Source organism: Merops nubicus, unplaced genomic scaffold, assembly GCF_000691845.1.
Source record: "Merops nubicus isolate BGI_N331 unplaced genomic scaffold, ASM69184v1 scaffold45011, whole genome shotgun sequence".
In the NCBI taxonomy this organism is placed as follows: domain Eukaryota; kingdom Metazoa; phylum Chordata; class Aves; order Coraciiformes; family Meropidae; genus Merops; species Merops nubicus.
In genome coordinates this window covers 4,448-24,296 of record NW_008589861.1, presented here as the reverse complement: position 1 = coordinate 24,296, position 19,849 = coordinate 4,448, and the positions used below count along the sequence as shown (strand labels likewise).

Genomic DNA, 19,849 nt, shown 5'->3' with positions numbered 1-19,849 from the left:
GGTTTACACTTCCTTTACCAAAATCATGATAGGCTTCCTCGTCTCCTCTTCAAACATGTATGAAGAGGCAGAACTGAGTTCCCTTGAAACTGATATTCCTCTCATCCCCACATCTCTATAAAGAGTATATGCAGGGGAACTGCTCTGAATGACAAGCACCTGACTAAAACTTAAGTTCCATACATGCCAAGTCTTTCAAGGATTTGAAATAGTTCAACTAGCTTTTTATCTTCTATCTTTCATCATTTCCTAATCCAGACACTGTCAAAATAAGCAAGTATTAAAAGCTGCAAATACCAAAAATGTAGCTCCAGATCTTATTTGTATGAGATTTTAACTTCAGAGTTAGGCTGTGTTTGGACAGACATTAAGTAATCACCAAAACGTTTTACTGGTCTTGAATTAAAATGTGATTTACATATGGTGATCAGAGAAACCATAGTGAGTTCTATGGAGATGAGATAAAAAGGTCATGCAGTGAAAACAGTGAACTATGTAGCCATAACATCAGTCTCAGAATATTTGATGTTATCAGTATCTTTGTATTATCATTCTTTCATATCTTGTCAATATATACCATACAGCTCATACCTGTCAGTAAAATGCTCTGCCCCCACAAAGAGCCAATATGGCATGAAAAGTTACCCATTTTTCCTTCTCAGAGCAAAACAAATGAGATGAAAATAAACCTCACCTGGATGAAATGGCTTTTGCAGCTAACGAGGACAGGCGCTTTCTACTGCTTTTATCAGTTTTGCACAAATGAACAAAGAGGCCTTTCTTTTACCTTTTCAATTAATGCCACAAGTCAGTTTAAGTGGTTCATTCACATACATTACCAGAAGTAAGATAAGACTGCTCTGTGTACTTAATGACCATGCGCAGGGTTATAAAACTATTCTAGTTTACACACATGAAATCTTGTAAAGTGCAATTACACCTGGCATTTAACCTGCAGTGTTTAAACTATGTTTAACATAAAAAAATGGACAGAACTTATTTATTCAAACATATTCTGTTAAGCAGATGTGCTGCTGAGTACAGAAATTGCTTGTATAATTAAATCCTATAATGGAACTGTATTTTTCTTCCCTGAATACTTTAAAAACTATTCTTAGACAGCTTCCATTGTGATCAACCTGCAAAACTGCGTTATTAAAATTATTTCAAATGAATAAGCACTTTTGATATTTTATGTGGTCCTGACTGCTTCAGCTTCTATGCTTTTAACACTCTCATATAGTAAATTTGTAGCATCTCTACAGTGTAACAGAAACATTTTCAAAATGAGTAACAGAAAAAAGAGAAAAAAAACCAAATATAATACCTTCCTTTCATCTGTCTCTGAATGCATCTCTGAACAATTTTAAAATTCATCATTTCAATATTGTGCAAACAACCAAGTCACTACTGTCAGACAAATCAGCTTGACAAAATAATTATGCCATACCCATGCTAACATATGCATGTTCTTCTCAGTAGCTATATTTTCATATCATATTACAGAATCAATCAAACACAATATTTGGTTTACCGAACAGGCTTCTGACCTCTTACTCTCCCTTAATGGTTTGTCTCCTTTCTTCCAAGTGATAGTTGGCTTTGGAGAGGCTTGTGGCTTGCACTCAATGACAACTTCTTGTCCCTTGGTAATAATTATGGTTTTCCTCATTTGATTTACTGGGAAAGAGGGAGCTGAAGCTGTTAAAAAGAAGTATATTAACTCAACAGAGAATAATCTCGGTTTCCTGTTTCATTACTTTCTAATAGAATATTAGAATAATAGATTTGGTTTGGGGTATAGAATCTCTAGTTTTGGGCTTGGAAATTATTACACTGCGAATTAGATGGAATTTTACAAAAATATTTGAAATCAGCAGCCAAAACTATGCAGAAGGTCTATAACTTAATTGTTATGAATCAGTGAGATGTGCTTCACATCAGCATACCAAAGTAATATTACTTGTGAAACCCACCAGCTTTAGAAGTTAAATACAACAGCTGATTTAGCTATACCTTTTCCAATTTCTTTTTTAATTTCATAGATAGCTTCTTACAAGTAACTAGTTCATAATGGAAGTAAGTTTAAATTACATAACTATATAAAATGAAACTTGCTAGAGTTAACTCCTATAGAAAGTATTACCATAGAGAAATTTAACACCTTTCCATTTTTATATTTGCTTGAATAGGAGCTAAAAAGTGAGAACTTCTTAATAAAAGATATTTAACCATGTCTTGCTCTAGTATTTTACATTTCAAGAAGTCTCATTGATTACAATATATCAGACATGGTAATGTATCACAAAATGACAGCAAGCACTGTAATTCATACAGAGAAAGGACAGTTACTCTCAAGTAATCTCATTTCTTTGTGTTTTTCTAAATCTAATTTTGAAAAACTAAAGCCATGCCCCCAACCCTTGCACTTATTCCCTGCAGTTGCCTCAAATATGTAAGAATGTCCTACCATTATTTTGGGCAATTTCCATACCAGAGGTATTTATATGGACAATTTACACTGTTCTTTTACCTTTAATAATTCAGAAGATTAAAGACAACTGCTTCTTTAATGCAACACTATGGCTAAAATTTGACATGGGTATAACTTCAACAAAGAAACGTGATGGCAAGAGAGCAACCACTGGCTGTGGCTTTTAATTTATGGCTGGACAGAAATATTTTGAAGACTTATCAGTGAAATTCTAAAGTTGCCCAGCTAGGAAACCATGGAAATGCACTAGATAGGTTATTCAGAGGAACCAAATCTCAGCTCAGATGTAAATTTCTTCAGTAACTTCAGCTTTTTTTTTTTTTTCATTTTTCTGGGGGTTTATAAGAACGAATCACAGGCACAGGTTTTGAAATTTGCAAGGTTTGAACAGTGCAGAGACCTCTAATCTCTGATATGGTCATTTAATTACTTTCACAGACACTTGTTTTCCAGCTATACCATACTCTAATAAAGATCATAGGACTTTTACAACTCTGTCTCACTTAACCCCATGCAAGTCTTCTTATCACTATTGTCACACTGTGTGTTGCCACAGTTTGCTTGAAGGCAAACTAGAGTATTGGAAAGATATACTTCAAGTTTTTCTTCATTAACTCCCCAATTCAGCTTTTGAATAATGATATTTTTCTTGTATTTCTGGGTAATACTGTGTAGTGTATTTGCTTTACTGTGTATGTCTTAAGCTTAAGTATGTAATTTTCAGTATTTGATCAGTTCTGGAGACTTCATAGGAAATTTTTACACCTTTAAAACTAAGATGATGCTTAAATACCTTTGAATAATGGTGTTGGTATAAATAATTTAATTTATAATTTTAACGGAGACTAAAGTATTTACTTTTTCTAAGTTTCTTCTACACTTATTTTTGAGTGAGAAAAAGAAATTCCATTTATTTGAATTGAGATAGTCTTGTGTGAGAAATAGTCACAAAATGTAACTGTTAGCAATTTATGAAAGAAAATTTTAAGTTTACAAAAAGACCTGTGTTTTCTCAAAAAAAAGGAGCCCTCACACATAAATAACAAGAATAAATAGGAACCCACTTTTAGATGCTCTGCTAAGTTTTTACTGGCAGAAGCTGTTCCTTATCATAACAGGCTGAGAACAAATGCAATTATCAAAGTGAAAAAAAAAAAAAAAAGGAACATTCTGTTACTTGCCATTAATACTCACCTAAAATCTTTAGCTCAGCACTGGCATAAATGGTGCCATACTTATTTTCTGCTAAACACTGATACATTCCAGCATCTGAGACATTCACACTGCGTATCATCAGAACACCATTAATCATCTCAATCCTGCTCTGTAAGGGAATAAAAAAAAATAATTCTTTAAGCAGGCAGGCACTGGAAATTTGTTGTGATACTAGCTTAACTCAAAGGGACAAAAGACATTAAGGTAAACTAAAACTGAGCAACAATTTCCTTGAGCCTACTTTCTTCTTGTTATAAGGAACGACAAGAACAAAGCAGATAGGAGAGGGCAGAAAAAAACTCCCAAAATATTTAAAGTTAAATATTTTTTGTGCAAGTTTGCTATCTTCAAAGCTTGCTAATGTCTGTTTTCTTGTTCCTGTGCTATTACCCTTACATGATTTTCAAAAGTAGTTCATCCCGGGATCTTTAATGAGGCAAGAAGTCACTTCTGGGTGTAACATATCTGATGATTTTCACTTCTCTAGCAAATGTCTGATTTCAGTTATGGTAGTATTTTCATAAAAGTAGATATAAAAGATTGCTTGCATGAGTAAGAGTAAAGGTGCCTGATTGTCTTCATCATTAGTGCAAATTTCTTATTTGGGAGGTCCACCACTAGAAATTAATTACCACAGCTGTAAGAGAAGGGGCTTTAGTAGCTGATTATGGAAATGTGTACCTCCTGGAGCTGTGCCATGAATAATTTGAGCTGCTCTAAAATGTCCCTATGTTTCATTATTACAGTTGTAGGTGTAATTAAAAATTGATAAAGAATAAAGTGTTTGGAAATGTAGAGGAAACTGTGAAGAAAGTTCTTTATGTTGTAAGCTCACAGTTTAAACCTAAATTTAATTTGAAATTTCAGAAGCTAGTGCAACTAATGGTTTGGAAAATCAAAAAACCCCAAAAGTACAGATATTTAAATTGCTTCAATTTCAGGACTAATAGCTTCAGCTAAAAAGTCAGAAATGGATAAAATAAAGGCATATAACCTTATTTTCAGTGTCTCACAGCCTCTAAAGTAAACTGTGTTTATGTTTCCTTCCTTTCTCATTGTTTGCATAATTGGTTGATGTTCACAGATAGAAGCGACATTCACTGAAAAGTAAGTCATTACATCTTTTGTATTCAGAAATCCATTCTGTGAGTTTATTTACAAATGGACACATTTTCTCCTGAAATTGAACAGCTACATTTTAATCTGGAAAAATGCATGAAATAAATTTGCAAATATTTTCTTTAAATATTTTGGGACTGGAAAGGTGCTAGGCAAAACCCCACATGATGTGGGATGATATGTTGATGATCCAGTGAGAGAAACGCAATGAAGTGAAAGAAAAGGCAAGCCATGCCATGAGTGGTCTTTTAAAAGGAAAAGAGAATTTTATTTAGATTTATTTCTAAAATGTATCAGGTGACTGTAGTTAAAGATTTTACATTTTAAGAGTTTTACATGGAATATTTGAATGGTCTTGATGGTGAGTTTTATTAGTTGCAGGGAATTAATGTCAGTCACTATGACTCTTACATTAGCCTGCTAGTGTTTTGAAGAGTATTATGTACACACAAACTGTGGTAAATATAACACAACATAACATAACATAACATCAACATCAACATGACATTGGGAGAAACATGAAGGAATCTGATTCAGCAAATACAGCACTTTGGGTTGTTGCTATTTTTTATAGAGAAGAAAATAGATACAAATAGCAAATTACATTGCTTGAAATGGTTCAGAGAGGACACACATAGAAAACCTGTCTTAAGAAATTAACACAGGAAACAGTAATTTCTGAAGTACTTTTCAGTACTTTCTTTAATTGGTTTTATCTGAATGAAAGGAGAAACGTGCAACATACTGGTGACTCCCCACCTAACGTACCTGTGGCCAGAGAGGAACTCCATTTTTCAGCCAACGATACGTGGGCCTTGGCTTTCCAGTGGCTTTACATTCCCATCGGAGCTGATCTCCACTGTCTAATTGAGTATCATTAAGTTTCTCCACCCACTGTGGGTAGGCTGCAAGAAAAAAATAATGTGCTATATGTAAAGCTTACAAACTGCTGTCTCTAGCTGATATGCAAAGACCTAATTAATTAAATCATAGCATTTACAAAGCTTCGCTTACTCTCAGAAAGAAGCACATTTAAAAAAAAAAAAAAACACGGAACTGAAAAACAATAAAATTAACAAAACTAACTTTAAAGGAAATACTGTCATAGCAACAAGGAGTGCAAAGTATTATACACAGGAATAGAAATTTGCCTGATTTAATAAAGTCCAATGGATTAAATTATAGTACTATATTTTATTTCATTAATTATTAGTGATTTTAAGAGCACTTACTTGGTAGTCAAAATAGAATATTTAGTGAGTTTTCAAGACCTAAGCTATTGAAATGCTGTTAATGAAGTTTGCTTGTTTGTCAATCATCGTAGACTGTTTCATGTAGTTTTCTCAGGTTACTAGGAAATCATGATTTATTCAGCAAAGAATGACTGTACATTTAGTAAAGGGTTTGCATGTATTTTTGTTAAACTGTCTTGAGTATAATTCATATTTAAAGGGAGAAAACGCTTTCAGTGTTTTTAAGCACAGAACCCGTGACATTTCCAGCATTCTTCAAGAACATAAACTATACTGTAACATATTAGTGGTAAACCTTTTTTTTTTTTTTTTAAAAAGGAGGTAGATGGTTGTTAGGTGTGTATGTCATTTGTGCCTACATTTCATGCAATAACCTGTCACAAAGTGTCACAGTTTAGACCCTGCCAGGAGCTGAGCACCATGCTGCCACTTGCTCACACACCTTCCTCTGCCCACACCCTGGTATGGTGGGAAGGAGAATAGGGAGAAAAAGGCAAAACCCTGTGGGCTGAGGTAAGGAGAATTTAACAGAACAATGCAAGAGAAAAAACAGCAGTAATAACAATGATAGTAATGAAACAATATATAAAGCAAGTGGTATAAAATGCAAGGCCTGCCTAGACCTGCACCAACAGGAGGGTCCTGTGCCACAGTCCCACTCCCCCACATCTATAGCAGGTATGACATCATTGTGGTGTTGGACACCCCAGTGGCTGGTTTGGTTGTCTGTTCTGGCTGCAGCCCCCTCCCAGTTTCTGGTGAATATTAACCCTGTCCTTGCCAAACTCAGTATGAAAAAGCAGGGATTTTTAAAATTTTTTTTTCAGGGAAGCAAATCTTTAATGTTATCAGTCAGTCAGATAGCTATATGTATGATCTTATAATTTGGAAAACTTTGTATGACTCATCAGGGAAATGAGCATTCATATGAAGACATAACAAATGTATGGTTAGAAGCCAGTTTTTGGGTTTTCATACTGTAGTCATATTAATTTGTATAGCAAAAAGGATGATAGATGAAGTTACTTAAACTAATGATATTAAATACTGAGGTATTTTTATTTATTTATTTATTTTTAATATTTTTTTTTTCCAAATAGAGAATAAGTAGCTAAAGGAATGTAAAATTCTTCTATTTGGTACTAATAGAAGCCAAGCTCTGTCAAAACAAAGCCTCTGCCTCAAATGTTGGCTAATTGATAGTGCACTTAAACATGGGGAATTGAGTTTAAAAATAAATCTTTCAATGTAGCTGGCATTTGACAGGTCACCAATCAAAGATATGAGAAGATATGAAAAAGCATGACAGGTGACTAACTGCTTCTAGCTTACATCTTGTGCATGGATGATAAAGAAAGTGAATGAGGTGTCTATCATTCCTAAGCAGTCTGCTTCACAGTCCCTAACCAGACAGTTGTCAGAAGGTGGAAACCTATCAGAAAAAGAATCACTCATCTCTGTTTTAGGAGAGGGAAAAAAAGATCAGATTGACCCAACCTCACTCCAAAACCCAAGATCAAAAACATCTGCTCCTTTGTTCTTATTATAGTCAAGGCAATGCATGAGATGCTTGAGATGTGCTCTGCTTTGCTGGATCACTTGATTCTTAAGTTATATCAAAAGGTCTCAGGAAATCCTCAGAAGTAGTTTACAGAGTCTCTGCTCACTTGTTGTCTGCTAATTGCCCTAAAACTATAATTAGATTGCATTATACAGTTGATGCTGTTGTTTTCTTTTTGTGTGTTTCAGTATACACAAAGAAAGCATGCTGAGGCAATTATTTCCTTTGAAAATTAGTATGCTAATATGATTTTTGGAAGATGTGACAGTTAATGTGTAACCAAAAATTAACAGAAGTTAGATGATGGTTCCATAAAATCATGCAGTTTCAAAAAGACACCAAACTGTTCCTACTCATATATCATTCTTTATATTATTTTGCTTTTCTGAAAACTCTACTATATGACCAAAAGCATATTTAAGCTCATTTTTCTATGCTGATTTTGATCTTATCATGAACCAGAGTGTTCAGAATTAGAGTGTACACCTGTTTACATTGAAATGAGACTGTGTCCCCAAGCCTGGCTGCAGAAGTGCTCTCCTCAGTACACAGTTTCCATTCCCTACCCTCTCCCTGTGGCTATCTTTGTTATCTACATGAAACAGTTTTTAACATATGTATACGTAAATGCTAAGCTATAGTGGCACTGCCGAGGTTAGGGATAAGTATACTGCAGTGGCCCTTTAAAAAGGATCATTGGTCAGTGGCTTTATTGTGTGAGCCAGATGACCTTGTATACACATGTATACACAACGCACGCCTTGCTAAGGACCATATCCTTGAAGAGGAGCTGAAAGCCTGATAAGAAGGGAACAGCCTGACCAGAAAGCCCCAAGAGCTGGGTAAGTGCCAAAGAAACAAAAAGTCAGCAAAAATCTGTGGTAACTAACTATTGACTCAATTCAGGACCAAAAAGACTTTCCCCCACCACCACCTACAAGGAGCATGCGTGCTGATTAACATAGCAAGAAGGCTAATTTAAATACAACCAACCAGTAGCAGATGGGATCATAACTACTGACCAATGAGTGTAAATTTAGGTGGGTTTTCACTAATCATGTAACTGGATAAATGCATTGTGGGTCCTTTATGTGGTTTGCTAGCTTTGTGATATTGCCACCTAACACACTTTTGTGCACAGAACTGGAATAAAATGCTTGCTGTGTGTGTGTATTGGTGTATCGCAGACAAGGTAAAGAAACCCAGATTTTGGATCACATCTTGACAGCATAGTTATGGTACCGGTTTCCCTCTGTAACCACAAACCTGCAAATCCCTAATACGATCAATTGGTAATCACAATCTTTTCATTAGCTGGAGTATTTCTACCCTGAATTTTCTCCTGATAGCCTAAATGGCCTTTGGATTCATAATTTTCAAGCTGTTGAACTTGCCGTCACTGAAAGCAATGACTCAGATTCCCATCCTTTTGAGAACAAATTGTTCAAAACAATAGGTAGATGTAGCAGGAATAGAGCATAATTAATTACTGAGAGAAAGTTTTCACTGCTTTTTGGCTTCCTTTCTGCTCTAGGTACCCTGTACTTTGCTGCAGAGAGTTCAGTCTCTGCTCCATAATCCATAATATCATAACGTGTTCTTAAATCCTGTCAATAATTAAAAATGTGAACCATTTAACTGGATGCACAACCTCTGACACAATGTTTTTGTTTGTTTGTTTGTTTGTTTTCAAATGTGCTAGCATGGTCCTTATATACGTGTTGGCAAAGGAAATCTCATCCCATGATTACTCTTAATTTTAATTAGAAAATATAAATTCTAAGAAACATCTAAATAGATTTCAAAAGTAACAGGTTCTTTTTTTCTTTTTATAAATGCAGCGTTCATCTGGGGGAAAAATGGGTGTTTGCCTGGTTTTTATCTGTCCAGTGGAGAGTTTTGGAGTGAATGTTAAGAATAGAAGGATGTGTTTTATTATGCAGTCATCTTTATTGATATTGAGCCACAGCTTTATAAAGTTCTTCTGAGATTTTAAAATCACTGTCCAGTCCCTGATTTATTTTATGCTATCTTTCTGCACCTGTTTATTCAAAAATGTCACAATGTTTTACAAACACAAATTGGCAATAAATATGCAAGCTTACAGGCCATTTTTTTATATCCTCTATGCAAAATGAATTTCAGATGCAGAAAACTGAGCCTACTCTTTCAAAATATTCAGCAACTTTTTGACCGAAAGAAAATTAGACACAAATTTTTGCACACACAGATGATGCTGGATGATGTCCTAAAATGTGAATCAGTACAGGGTTTGGGGTGAAAAAAGCCAGTTTTCTAGACATGAGGTCAACTGGGAAGTAGGCAGTTGGAGAAGAATATGTAGCTAGTATAGTGAGAAAGATAAGATAGCACATATATACTGAAGGTGTAATTCTGACTACAAAAATGTCTTCCTCTCTAGCCAGATTTACTGAATTGCACTAACCTATATTGTCACCAGTGGATTTTCTGTCACATAGCTTTTACAAGGAAATGATTAAAATATTTTTTAAAATCAGCGTGGTTCATTAAACTGCATTAAAAAAATTCCTCCTCCCCAGATGCTTGTTCTACTTCTGTTATGTAGCAAATCCCCCTCCTGCTCATGGCAGCAGTGCTGCTCATGGGATGCTGCTGTGAGCCAGATCAGGGAACTGAACCAGCCAAAAAGAAAATAGCCAAAAAAGTGGTTTATAGGTCTGCTTCACATCACTATCCTCTGCTGAACTGACAGTAGTGAGTATGTAACAGAAGAAAACCCGAGAGGTTCAGGGTGAGACGGGAGCAGGAATTGCACAGACTAGCACTTACCACTGTGAAAATGCTACTAGCCATGATTTGTGGAGGAATTGTGATTGCAGAACCTTAACAGCAAATTTCTTCACCCAAATTTCAATTTTTGTACTCTCCTCTATTAATCAGTTTCAACTTGAATGAAATTTCATGAAAACTTTCAGCATGAGCACCTCTCAAAATAGGTTGCAGTGCATATGAGGATGTCTTCCATTACCAAAATTATGTTTTTAATGCCTTTGCCATTTTTACAGCTGAATTTCCACTAAGTGCTGAGACTACAACAATCTGAAGTTGTCAGCATTTGAAATACAACTTTTTGAACAACATCTGAAGTGTCAGCTGCATCAGGCAGCCATGGTGTATCTGGATTGCAGCATCAGGTACAAAAAGAAAAATCACTAGTTTGTGATTAAATGTGACCAGACAGGCAAAATGGGCATCCTGGGCTTTCTCTGAAATACTCAGTGGTGACCCAGATCAGATGCAACTGATGAAATGAAGAAGATTCAAACAGACAGCAAGTAAGTTCCTAGAGGTATGCAAATTGTGAGACTTCACTATGACACAGCTGGTCCTACAGCCTGCTCTGAAATTTAACAAGAAACCCCTGGTAAGGAATGATGGCCTACATCTGAATTTCTAAGCCAAAATAATCATTGTATCCTGGAGGAATAAGATGCCAGTGAAAAGAGAATTGTAAATAATTCATGTTGACTGTTGTTATGAGTAAGAGGTAGAGCAGGAAACGCTGTTTCAAGTAATTCCCCCAAATCCTGCCATAGCAGCTGGCAGCAAAGGAAGCGGACAATTTCGTAAAGTAACATTTGGCTAAACTTTGTGCTGCTAAAAACCTTCTTAGCCATTCTTGTCAAAGTCTGCAAGCCAGTGAGACATTAGTTTTTTCTTCAAGAGTACTGAGGGCTACAAGTCTCTCTAGGGAGTATTTCATCTCAAGGCCAAGAAAAGGTACTTGCAGGGGGCTCGTAACAGTCTTTGCCTCTTGTTCTGCTGTACTAGAGGCTGCTGCTCGTCTCCTCCATCTGGAAACCCTGTTACCAGTTCTGACTTTGTTTGCTCCTTGCTAATGCAGATGGATGTAGCTCTGACTCATAACTGGTTTTGACTTACCTGTAGGATAGTCTTAACATATAATAATAGACTTTGGAGAAATTAAATAATATCTCACATATTATCTGTCAATCAGAGCAATAAGACAATCTGAAGTAGACCTTCTTTCTAAAATATTAAAGAGGTTGTTCTAATATTATTGCAAAAAATGCCAATTAGCACAAGTTGTGCACTAGTCATAAAGGCAGTGTCCGTAAAAAATATAATTTTAGCAGTGGTGGAGAACAAAAAATTCATGTTTCTATCTGTACAGAGTGGAACAAAACTGACATAGAAAATGCTTTCTGTGGACTCCTTGTGCTCCATCTTTTTTTTTCTGTTCAAAGCAAAAATGTATCCAGGCTAATGAGTGAGGCAGAGCTGTGTAGAACACTTCATCACGTTTGCTGTGATTTTTTGGTACAGGTCTGCAAGGTGCTTTTGAGGAAAGTAAAAGCATCTTTTCTGTTCCTTTAATTCTGAAAGAGGGAGGTAGAGATAATTGCAACTTCTTTATAAGGTACCATAGCAGAAGCTGCTATAATTTCATGGAAGGAGTTGACAGTAAGAATTTGTAATACTGGAGAAATATCAGTGGAGTATTGACTCCAGTCTAGATGGGTGAGAATGAAAAGTAAGGAGAGAAGCATCATTCAGAGATATGCCGATGCTCACTAAAACCAAGGGAGCTAAGATAAAGACATTGGAAGGCTGGAGGAGACAAGAAAATTGATTATGGACCTAGAAATATTGACATATGTGGAAAATAAATATATGATGCCAGTCTACAGTTATTTGATGAAAGTGTGTAACAAAGAGCTGTGCATAGTTAGTAATGAGGAGAAAGCACTAGGAGCCATAGACTGAAATCAGGAGAAGAGAAATAAAACTGATTAACTGGAGAGACTGTTTCTTAAAAGTATCTATTAGCCTGAGGACCTGTCTAAACTGCAGCAGCTGAAATTCCATTGACTATGATATTTGAAAACAAAAAAATTCAGAATCTGAAAGATTACTTGCATGGTATTCCACAGCAGACCTTTTCTGCTAAGTATATGAGGTTGTAGGATTCATGGACTGATAGTAGGTGATAGAACTTAAATTGATAAGAAGTAGGTGTGATTCAAGCATATATTCAATGTAAGGAAAACTTTGACTTTTAAGTATTCAAGACATGTCTTATATAGGCTAATTTTTCTAGCCTCTAGGGTACAGTAGCGATATTCTATAAAATTAATTCTTTTCACCTGTGCTGCTATGACTGGTGTCTGTCTTCATAGCAGTTAGTAGGGGACTGTGTTTGGATTTGTACTGTGTTGATAGCACAGAGATGTTTCACTTATTGCTCACACAGTCAAGGCCTCTCCTGCTTCTCATACCACCTGATCAGCCAGTAATCTGGGGCTGCACAAGGCGTTGAGAGCGGTCACAGCTGGGACAACCGACCCCAACTGAACAAAGGGCTATTTTACACCATATGACATCATGCTCAGCATATAAAACTGGGGGAAGAAGGGAGGAATGGTTGTTCAGAGTTGCAGTGGTTGTCTTCCCATGTAATCATTACATGTGAAGGCACCCTGCTGTTCTGGAGATGGCTGATCATCTGTCTGCTGATGGGAAGTAGTGAATGGATTCCTAGTTTTGCTTTGCTTATGTATGTGTCTTTTGCTTTACCTATGAAACGGTCTTCATGTCAGCCCGTGAATTTTCTCACTTCTACTCTTCTGATTCTCTTCCCCATCCCATCAAGGGAGAGTGAACAAATGGCTGTGTGTGAATTAGCTGCCAGCTGGGGTTAAACCATGGCATCATTAAATATTTTTAATTTCAAGTTGTGGGTTTTTTTTCTTTTCAATTTAATGCATGATTAAATTGTTTTTATGTTCACTCAAAAGCTTCTAAAAAGATTAATCTTAGAGAGAAAATGTTCATCACTTTCTGAAAATCAGAACCTTCAGAAATTGTTCATGCCTCAGTTGAGAAAATTCTACAAAAACAGCACATCTCCAACTCTGTTTTGTGTACAATGAATTTGACAAAACTCAGTACGTGGGCTTGGCAAGAGTGGAACATTAATAAAACTGATAAATATCCTAAGATATTTCTAAAATTGCTTTCTGACATGCTTAGGTCTCATATAATTGTTATATATAATATTAAGAGAAAAAAAGATAGACTTTTAAAATTATAGTAATACTCTAAAAAAAAGCAAACCCAAACCCATAAGCATCAAACATGAAATTGTATTTAAGTCGGTTCTTTGAGGAAGTCGACTTTATTTGTACTTCAGACTTTAATGCATTACTAATGAATAAAATCCTATAGCTTAATTCAATACTAATTTCATTTTGGAAGAAAGATATTTTGTTTCTACTGGACCTTAGCACCCTTCATCTGTTGTTCCAAAAAAAAAAAAGAAAGTACTTTTGGATAATACTGTGTACAATTATACTTACTGTACACTTGTAGTTGTCCTCTGAAGACGTTTCTTCCACGAGAGTTTTCAGCCTTACACTCGTACATTCCCGCATCCTCTAGCTGCACATTAGGTATTTCAAGGACAGCTTGGGATTTTCTCAGGCGGGCTTTGCTTGGATTGTGACCATTGACTTTCCTCCAAGAGATTGTTGGAACAGGGCTGAAATATTTAGTAAAATTATTGTTAACACTCTTCCACTATTGAAAATATAGATTCTGTTATCTGGTTGTTTAAATAAATTAATAACCTAAGTAGCAATAAAATATAACCATAATTAAGGTTCATACAATGCTTGATACCCCACTTCCTGTAAGGAATCTTTAGAAAACGGTTTGCTACATGGAATGCGTCTCCTTCATCCACAAGGGAGGCCAAGTTTTTATTAAGATTGGGAAAATCACCTGAAATACTCTCTCTAGAGCTTCAGTAGAAGTACATTAAAGTACTCTGTGCTTTACTCCTGAACACTTCCACTGAATAAGTAAAACAAAACAACAGTGCAAAAATCTGGATGAATTTAGCAAATTGCAAGACATCCCAATTTTCCTGGAATGGAACTGCAGTTCAGGAGATCACTAAGTGAAAATATCTTGGATAAATTAAAGTGATCAAAGGTTTGGAGACCTTTGCAATATACTTCAAGTTACAAAACTGTTCGTGTAAGAAGTATACAATAATGGCACTACTACTTCTGACTCAAGCTTTATATGCCTGCTCGCAGAGGTCAAAGACCTTTCCACTGTAGCTTGCTATTCCAAGATGGTCTACACGGAAACTGTCATTTTACATTCATACTGAGACATGGTACTTCGGGACATGGTTTGGTGGTCATGGTACTGTTGGGTTGACAGTTGGACTTGATGATCTTAGAGGTCTTTTCCAACCTTAGTCTATGATTCTATAACTATATGTAGTTGCATTAAAATCACCTTTCCCTCAGTATTCAGAGGCTTCTAACAAATACAGACATGGCAACCAACCATGGGTAAAGCTCTAGTCATTCTTCAGCCAGTTAAAATCAAGCTGTGAGTTAAGCAGTTGAACTCAAACTTCCAGACAAGATGCTCTAATTTTTAATACTTTATAGAGATTTAGAAAATTCCCAGACTTGTACTTGGAGGTCAGAAGGTTTCCCTAATCTTGCCTCCTGAGTGTCACAAATCACTGAATTTCACTGAGCCTATTAACATAACTATCTTCACAAAGCCAACATACAGTCTCATGTGCCATGAGATCCATTATTTATTTGAATATATCAGAAGCAAGTAATCATTATTTCTCTTATCAGTTTACTACACTGATTACTTAACCTGACAAAAGATACTTTGTTTTGAGTATGTGTATAGTCATCTCTGAGGCATAGCCCTTACAATATCTCTCTATTGCAAAATGGTCCTTTATCACTCTCTCCCATGGAAGGACTACATCCATGCAAATTAAATAACTTTTTTTTTTTTTTCCTTAGTAAGCAAACTAGACTGATCTCTTTTTCTTCAGCACTCCAATCATGTATATCCTTTTCTTTTTATAGATGGTTGTGGTTTATATGATAGATGTGGAACATATGACCTCTTTCTTTTCCCCTACTGTATCACCACAGAAGCTCGATAGCTTGCTCATTATTATTCTTAAATTACTTTCTTGCTGACAGCTTTCAAATTTTGTTGTATGGTATTTTTTTGGTTTGAGGACACATCTGTGCAGCTTATATGGGTCTAATTTACAAAGTTTGCTTCCCATTAGAAGTTGTTTTACATCCTTTTCAATTAGAAGATTAAAATAACTTCTAATTCTTACCTGACATGAGTATTTCAACCTCTTCAATTCTAAACACAAAGAATAAATAGGGTATTTCTGCCTCTGGTGTACTAATAAAACTTACTGTCTTTAACCCTACTACTTACGATACTCCTTTCACATCCTTAGTTACGTATATTGATTTGCTATACTTTGATAGTTATTTATACATATAAGAAGTAGTAGAAATTACAGTATTGGTTTATTTCCCCATTTATTAGCTCTCATATTTTATTTCTAATTTATAAATAAAAGTCTAATGCACATTTCATTTTGATATTAAAATTTATATTCTTTCCAGAGTGACTTTCTGGAGATTTTGTAAGTCTCTTGTTGTTTTGCATTCAGCTTTAAGGCTAAACTCCTTATATGCTTGTCCTCTTTCTGTATGGAATTTAATTATGTCATGATCACTGGGTGTAAAACAGCTACCATGACCAGGCAAGTGTTTCATTAATCATTACTAATCACAACACAGGTCCACTGTAGGAATACTTTATGCTGGTATGTTGCAATACTACTCAGCAACTGCTGTTTTATGAATTAGGTAGGTGTGCAATTATACTCTATTTGGTGCCATAAGGGTACCGTGCTTGTTGCCCATTATTCCTTATTTGCCCCCCAGCCCAGCTTCCAGTCAAATCAGCAATAAAAGTTAATTTGCTCTACTGTCATGGAATAAAACTTGTTCTGCTCAACAGAGTGGTAAGTGGGATGTTTTCATAGTGTATATTTCTGAGAAATTATGAAGACACTATAAACCTCAAAGGTTGTCTCATTTAGCTGCTACAAGATGATTTGAAAAATTCCTTTTAAATTGCATTCAAATATATATTTTTTAATTTTCTTTTGTGTTTGCTACAGAAAATAAATATGTGCAACATGACAGAGAGGAAACTTGTTCTCTGAGTCATTAGGAATCATATTTGAAAAAAAACCCCTCACTTTCTTCTTCATCAGTATGAGATTCCTACCTCATAAAGTAGTATAGAGTAGCAGAACTTTTCAAGGAGATAAAGTTACTTCAGCTGTGTAGATTTAATAATTTGAAAGGAAAATACTCCCAAACTGCAAATCACTATTTGTATACAACTTGTAGTTCTGTTTAATGAAGCTTATTTTCTTTGCATAACTTACAAGTGAGGTATGAATTTTACATCTGAAATAAAAACCTATTTCTCCTCTGTGACTGGTGTGAGAAGTAAATAAAATATATCTGAGCGAGGTTGTGAAAAAATAAAACTATGTGACTGTTCCAGAAAACTCATAAAATCCACCATAAAAGCTAACATATGCACAGATTTTAAGCTCTTCAGATGGCCAACAGCTTTTTAAAAAAGGGAGCAACAGAAGAAGTATATCTATCATTAATAGGAGTTTAATGTAATATACAGAATTGTTAAATCTTAGAATCATTATAATTCATTTTTATTTTAGTCTCAGCAGATATCTATGGGAATATAGTTTCCCTGTTTGCTCACATTCAACTCCTGTGAGTAACTTTATTCAAGTTTCATTTGAGTTCAAAGATAAGACTTCTCACTTTTGAAAATAAACTGTTGAACACTACTGTTAAATCTTAGTATACTGAGAAAAAAAATCTCACTTGATTTCAGAAATACTGTAATTAATCTTCTCACTGATATGAGTTGAAATAAAAGTTCTAAGAGATCACTAGTGACCATGGGAGACATTACTGTGGGTTTGTTAACTTTGACCTTAAAGAAAATATGAGTTATAGTTTTATATTTACATCTAGAAGATATTATGAGACAATTGTCAGATGTGTATTTCTGGGGACAAGTTCTGTTGAATTTTTTGATAATTCCTCAAAACTTTCATTGGAAGTAAAAATGTTTTGAAAAATCTCTAGGAAGCAATGTTATATTTTTTTTCCCCCTCCAATTTAATCTGAAAAATAAATTAATTAGATCTATAAAGAATATGTTTATTTAAGGAAAGGGGTGATGTGGAAATAAGAGTAATTTCTGAATTTTAAAGTACCTAGTTTTTTTATCAATATCTTAAATAAGAATGCATAGGCTACTTTTTCCATATTTGGTTGGTACAAATTGATGTGCTGTCTTGAAAGATTTTACCTTCTACTGTAATTTCAATTCCTCTCCACGCTATTTCTCTTTACCATGCATCACTGTTCTGAGCTGTGCCTTCAAACCCACAGGTTCATATTATCATATATCTTGAAAACCTCTGCAAGCTTGTGCATCTGAGACTAGTAAAAACCCTTTCTCCTTATGACCTCCACCCTTGCAGCTGTTAAATATCTTCTAATTATTACAGTATAATTATGTAGGATTAAAATGTTGAGAAGTATCATGAAATTCTCTCCCTCAGATACTTTCCAAAAAGGCCCATCAACCACTCACATGATTTTACCTTTAGAATGTCCCATATAAATCTGTTCTGGTCAGATGCAGAGATTTAAGAGACAAGATAATAACTTTTCCTTTCATTTGGTTGTTAAGAGATAGTACTCATGAAATACAGCAGTGGTGGGTACTGGTGATTTAAGAATAGAAATAGAATAGAAGGAAATGGTGATGAGTTTGAAGCCTGTGTGCTAGAACAAGTCCAGGTCTGCAAATCATGTCAGCAAACATCCATAACTGTACTAAAAAGTTCTGGGACATGTATCAGTAATGTGCTTTCCCACCACTGCTGGCTTCCTCTTCATAGCACAGGGCAGGGACAGTGTGCCTGCTTGGTGGCATGTCCAGCTCCATGTAATTTTCTTTATACTTTAAGTCCTAACACATTAGAGCATCTCTGACATCTAAAATAGTGCTCTGGATAAAGATTCATTATCCATAATGATTCATTCATTATTCATAGTGAATTGTACTCCAGAGGCTTTTCTCCCCTGATTGATCAGAGCTTAAACTATTACCTCAAATTTGGGCCTTAACTGTTTGAGATCTAAAGTTAGATAACATAACTGATGATTCTGGTGAATTCAAAGATTTTTCCAAATTCTTAAATTCAAGCAAAACATGAACACCAGAGCCATCTGAATAAGGTGTATTCAAACAAGAGAACAGAAGATCCACAACAGACAAGCTATTGTTTTCACAAATAAAGAGTGAAATGGAAAAGCTATCCTGCCATCTTTTGTTTCTCCATTTATCAGTTAGATAATGTTATCTACTCTTAATGAAATCATAACAGCACAATTAGATGAAGAAAAAATTCAGAGAAAAAAAGGTGAATAACTCTTTCTGTGGATTCAGTGTTGACTAAATTGCAAAATTATGTATTATAGTTTTGTGATCATAGTATAGCAGATATATGGTAGGATGGTGGAAGTGTTGAGCTACTGCAACAGTTAAATAAGGACAGAAGTAAGCTCTGTTTTTACCTCAGCCACCTAATGACCATTTTCTAGTCCCTGTACCATATCTTACATCAGCTTGTTGGCTGAGGATATTCTGAAATAAGTGGACATTCTTCTAAAAAGTGTTAAAGACATAACAACAGGTAGATTTTCACCAGCCTGTGACTTGATCAAGGTTGTTGAGAAGAAAATCTGAAGCAATGTGAAAAGCAATAAACTTGTATTACATCTGTTGTTTTAATAGATAACAAGAAAAATCAACAAATTTAAGTTAGAGGAGATAAATACTTTGAATAGGTATTTTTCCTACTTTCCCTATGCCATATGATGAAAGCACTTGACCTGAAATTTTTAGATGTAAATATGAAGCATCCAGTCAGAGTGAGACAGAATGAGGCCTGGGAGTGCTACATGAGGTTTACCAAAGAATCTTTATTACAGTATTCTGAATGATAGCAATATATGTAACAGCATTATAAAGTCTATGCAAGGACAAGTCCACTTAAAGGAAGGCAGAAATCAATCCAGCCTGAAAAATAGAAGCAAAATCTAATCCTGGACTAGCACCTTATGACATAAATTCTCATTCAATATGAGCTAAAAATGAATTTCAGATTGATGAAAGTCTTATAAAGATTTATTTGACATAAACAATATGTGCTATCAAAGGAAA

General features: G+C 35.1%; 1 protein-coding gene across 1 annotated transcript; it reads right to left on the bottom strand.

Moving 5' to 3' along the window:
- Positions 1 to 1,534: 1,534 nt before the first annotated feature.
- Positions 1,535 to 14,186, bottom strand: LOC103781978 (contactin-5-like; the record flags this gene model as incomplete). Its single annotated transcript, XM_008949708.1, has 4 exons — positions 1,535 to 1,701; positions 3,689 to 3,818; positions 5,597 to 5,733; positions 14,005 to 14,186. Coding segments are annotated over 4 exons (616 nt in total), but the record flags the coding sequence as incomplete, so codon positions are not given.
- Positions 14,187 to 19,849: the final 5,663 nt, after the last annotated feature.